This window comes from Toxotes jaculatrix, chromosome 17 (assembly GCF_017976425.1).
Source record: "Toxotes jaculatrix isolate fToxJac2 chromosome 17, fToxJac2.pri, whole genome shotgun sequence".
In the NCBI taxonomy this organism is placed as follows: domain Eukaryota; kingdom Metazoa; phylum Chordata; class Actinopteri; family Toxotidae; genus Toxotes; species Toxotes jaculatrix.
In genome coordinates, this window is record NC_054410.1 from 20,814,286 (window position 1) to 20,818,860 (window position 4,575).

General features: G+C 40.9%; 1 protein-coding gene across 1 annotated transcript in view; it reads right to left on the reverse strand.

Moving 5' to 3' along the window:
* Window positions 1-2,282: 2,282 nt before the first annotated feature.
* Window positions 2,283-4,575, reverse strand: part of eipr1 (EARP complex and GARP complex interacting protein 1) — a 49,486-nt gene continuing 47,193 nt past the window's right edge. The window contains exon 9 of the mRNA XM_041061442.1: window positions 2,283-2,751. Coding sequence (XP_040917376.1) covers window positions 2,577-2,751 — 175 coding nt within the window. The 3' untranslated portion in view covers window positions 2,283-2,576. The remainder of the gene's footprint in view (window positions 2,752-4,575) is intronic.

The following is a 4,575-nucleotide window of genomic DNA, read 5'->3' on the forward strand; positions in this document are numbered from 1 at the left end:
ACTTGTACCAGTGAAAATAAATAATCAGTAAATACTGGCACATATTAAAACCAGAGGATACAGGAAGCGGGTGGAGATCTGCGAATATATTAAGTTTAAAGGGGGGAAAATGAAATGTATTCATTCTCTTCTGTCCTTTATATCAGGGTTTTGTCAAATATTATAATAAAAGTTTCCAAATTCAGCTTTGATTAGGTTGGAGAAATTAGCTTTAATTGAATATCTTTTGCAATTTTTTTTTTGTTTGTGTGTTGTGTCATAATATATTTATAAAGTTTGGGCCTACAGCAGAAAAATGAATAAAATGAAAGCAATAAAAGTTTTTTTTTATTTATTAAATAATATGAAAAAGGCTTATTACAGGTTATAAGTGTGTGATTAGTTGGTTCATTTATACAGGTATTGTCTTTCTTAGGTTTACATTTGTTGGGATGTATGTGATTCTATGGACGCAGGCAGCCTGTATGTGTTTAAATGTGTAGGAGGGCAAAACATTTTTCCATGTGGCTGTGCTGTAAGATGTTGGTGTGTAGTGTGAGTGATACGTAAGTCAAATAGCAGTAAAACGATCAGTTTGTTCCATATTTGTGGCTGACAGACGGGTTTTGGTTTTCTGATTCATGCACCAGCTGCAGTCATGTTGGCCAGAAAAATAGCCGTAGCCTGTATACGCCTCAAAAAGAATGCAGCACAATGTGCTGGGTGTTTACAGTGTCAGCAATAACATGTGTCCATTTCTCTGCATCGACTATCAATGCATCATACTTAGTGTAATCTGTCCTGGGCAAGGATTCAGGAATACTAAAGAGGCGCCTTCATCGATTCACATGCAAATACTCAGCTGTTATTGGTAGGTAGATTGACTGATTGGCCACAAAGCCGCGTTCACATCAGCTGCTGGATATTCTGTTAAAGGGTAAATCTCTATCTGCTTTTCCTCATCAACCACTTGTCTTTTAATACAACGAATATACACACACCAACACATACTCCGTCACAGATAACACCCTGGCACACATGCTTGTCACCCTCACATCTCTTCATACACTGGTGCCCAGGAGGTGCTAGAGATGTGACAATGAGCGGTGCATATATGTGTGTGTGTGTGTGTGTGTGAGTGTGAGTGAGACAAGCATCACAAGCTTCCAGATGGGCGAGATTCAGTGATTACCTTTTCAGCGCTCACCATCTCTCTATATCTCCACCCTGATCCTTCCTCTCAATAACTGACTGCAGGGTTACAAGGGCTGTGTGTGTGTGTGTGTGTGTGTGTGTGTGTGTGTGTGTGTGTGTGTGTGTGTGTGTGTGTGTGTGTGTGTGTGTGTGTGTGTGCGTCTGTGTCTGTGAGCAGCTTCTGTGATTAGATAGCCGAATATACTCTGTATTCAGCCACAGCTCTGCCTGCCCCGATTGGCATAGTTTATGAAGTGCCTGTGCACCTCCCTTGGCATTAGTGTGTGTGTGTGTGTGTGTGTGATCCATAGAGTCAGGCTGCAATTAAAAGGCCTGTCAATGGTGTCTGCCATAACAGAGGCTCGGACTGTCACTATCAACCAGTCTCAACACACACTCTATGGAGCAAGAGGGGGAGGGAGGAGTGGGCATGTGGACGAGAGGAGACAGAAGAGTGAAGTGAAAGGAGGAGGAGGCAGAAGAGAAGAAAGAAGAAGGCGAAACAATATCCACAGGAAGTGTTATTATTACATCAGGTCAGAATAAATCTACACTTCTGATAAAGGCTTCACACAGAGGAGTAAAACCGCAAGACATGCGGCGTATGTGTTAATGGTTTTTTGATTTAATAATTGTACCTTGCTTTGGCCTTTAAGCCTGTATTGGAAAGCAGCAGTTTTCAGTCAGTTAATCAACTAATCAATCAAGGAAACTAATAGACAATTTTGATATCTGATTAAATGTTAAACGTTATTCATCAAGCACAAATACCACACATTCACAGCATCTTGACCCTGGGAAATTGTGACGGACATTTAATTAATTTTGTTTTATTTATTTTTTACATTTGTTTGACATTTTATAGGCTCGAAGTTGCTCTGATTGATATTTTTATATTAACAGTGGATCAAATCCTAAAGTTTAAGTTTCCAGCTTTTTAGAACTTTAAAAAAACTGCGGGTCTAACAGAGAATTGATACTTTACTGACTTGCACTGACAGCTGAGCCCCCTATAACAAATCAGATTAGGACAAAAACCGTCAGTACACAACAAATAAATGCATTATATAACACAGTGAGCTTAATGGGATAAGGAACAAACATTCCTATTTATGTTCTTATGAGGGTATATATATTTTGTTTTTCATTTAACTGGGATATTCAGAGCAGATTTTTGTTTACAGAGCTCAGTGAAACATATGTACGACAGTATGTTTACATCACACACACACTCCTTACCATTGCTGCCTCAATATGAAGTTTGAAGGACCTTAGACAGCACGCTCTACCAAGTTATAATGGAACGTCTAATGGCAGCAGTTTGTAGTGAAGGATGTGGGCCCATGTGCTGTCCTCTCCCACTGTACAAACACACACAGACACATTCAGATCACCTGTCCCTCTCAGAGCAGGATGCGATATTTGAGGGCACGGGGGACCCTGTTGATGACGAGCCGTCCGTCGTAGCTGAGTGAGGCGAAGAGCCAGGGGTCGGCTGACGACCACTCTGCCGCATACACGCTGTCCTCGTGCTCCTCGTAGGTGGACACCACACTGTCCTTCAGGGGCTCCTTACCCCTGGATGACACGTACACACAAACATAACACAAAGAGGTGAGCTACGGGACATGGAAGAGGAATGCATCACATCTAGCAGACTTATTTCCAGACTAATAAAGGTTTGCTGAGTCATGCAGGCCTCTGTTATGTCATGACCACCTGAAAACCACCCGCAGATACTAAACTGACAAATGTTAGCTAACGTCTAATACAAGTTTAATACAGTTGCCTCGTTTTTAACTATAGGAACAAAGCATGACACAGGCTGCATTAAGCTGATGTAATGTAACTTAAATATTTGTCTAATATTACAGTGTTGTATCCATGGAAACAAGTATCAGATCACCAGTCAGCAGTAAAAGAGCTAGTTTGTACGATGTGTTGTCAAGGCTGTGTCTGAAGGCTGAGGTGTGTGTAGTAATGATGTGCTGGGAGCGAACACACTCTGAGCATTACACCATTGTTTGAGTATTGTTTGAGTATTAGTGAAACCTCTGCTAATGTGATTGAGATAACTGCAATGGGAGCAAACTATTTTTTTTTAATCGATTGATGCTCTGCAGTGGAACAGTGCGAACAGGTGAGGCTAATGTGTACTGCATCACCTGTGTTCCTATGTGGATGCATGTACAAATATAATAAAACAATATAAAGCACATCCTAGTGGTCAAAAAGCTTCCACCTTTAAGGGCTTCTTTAAATACACAGATATATTTAGATATTAGTGAGTGATCATCACTCAGAAACACATACACACAACCTCTGTTTGTATCACTTTGTCTTCCTTGTGTTGTGGACAGCCCAAACTCAGCAGCACCTGCTGAGGACTGGAGAAGATTTACTTTGTTGATTCACTGTTTCTCCCTACATTCAGAACACAAACAGCCGCCTTCCCCAGTGCTGAGACTGTTCTCCCACTGCTACAACAATGTGACAATAAATCAAATTTTAGAATTATGATCTAGCGTTATTGCGATCCCGAATTTCTCCCAAACCCACTGCTGTAAGTAGACCTGAGGGAAAACAGTGACATACATATTTGGATTTATTTTACACAATAACTGTTTCACACAGATAGTAGCCGCCCTCCCTCTGGGCTGTAGCCTAAAATAAAAACACTTCAAGTGCTCTGTTCATATAGATTCATTGTACAACACAGGGTATATGTGAAGGAAGGGAGGATCCTTAAGGACTGAAAGGTTTTTTAGGGGTTGTGTCATTGGACGTGTTGTTCATTCAGAGATGCTTCTCTGCTCAGCACAGTTGTAAAGAAAGGTTATCTGAGTTAGCGTTAGCCTTTCTGTCAGCTCCATCCAGCCTCCAACAAACCATCATGACACCAGTCTGCTTGTTCATCCCCTGAATACAGTTCCACAGGATTTGTAGAATCTCTGGTGTGAGTGGTGAAACTGTTGTGGGGGCCTGTGTTGGAATAACACCTTACCAAGACAATTTATGTTGATTTTTCTTTTGATTTCTCCGAAATATGTCCATTTACATTACTACGTGATTAAACTGACAAACAGGCCAAAGAGAAAAAAAAACAAAAAAAAACAACATAACCCTTTTAGCAACAGGAATCTAAGTCTGCTTTGTTTGAGCTCCTCAAAAATAATCATCAGATTGGACTGAATTGTTGCATTTTAGGAGCAAGTCAGAAAATAGTCCCAAGCAGTGGAGGACTTCTGTACGTAGCATTCAGGTACTGTGGAGTGGACATGCACTGTACATACAAGAGGGGTCAATAACTATAGTGGAAGGGTTAAAACTAAAGCTGAGTGCTGGTGATTAGGAAGAAGAGTTGATAATTGTGGCTGAGAGTCAGTCATTGAGCGTAAGAGC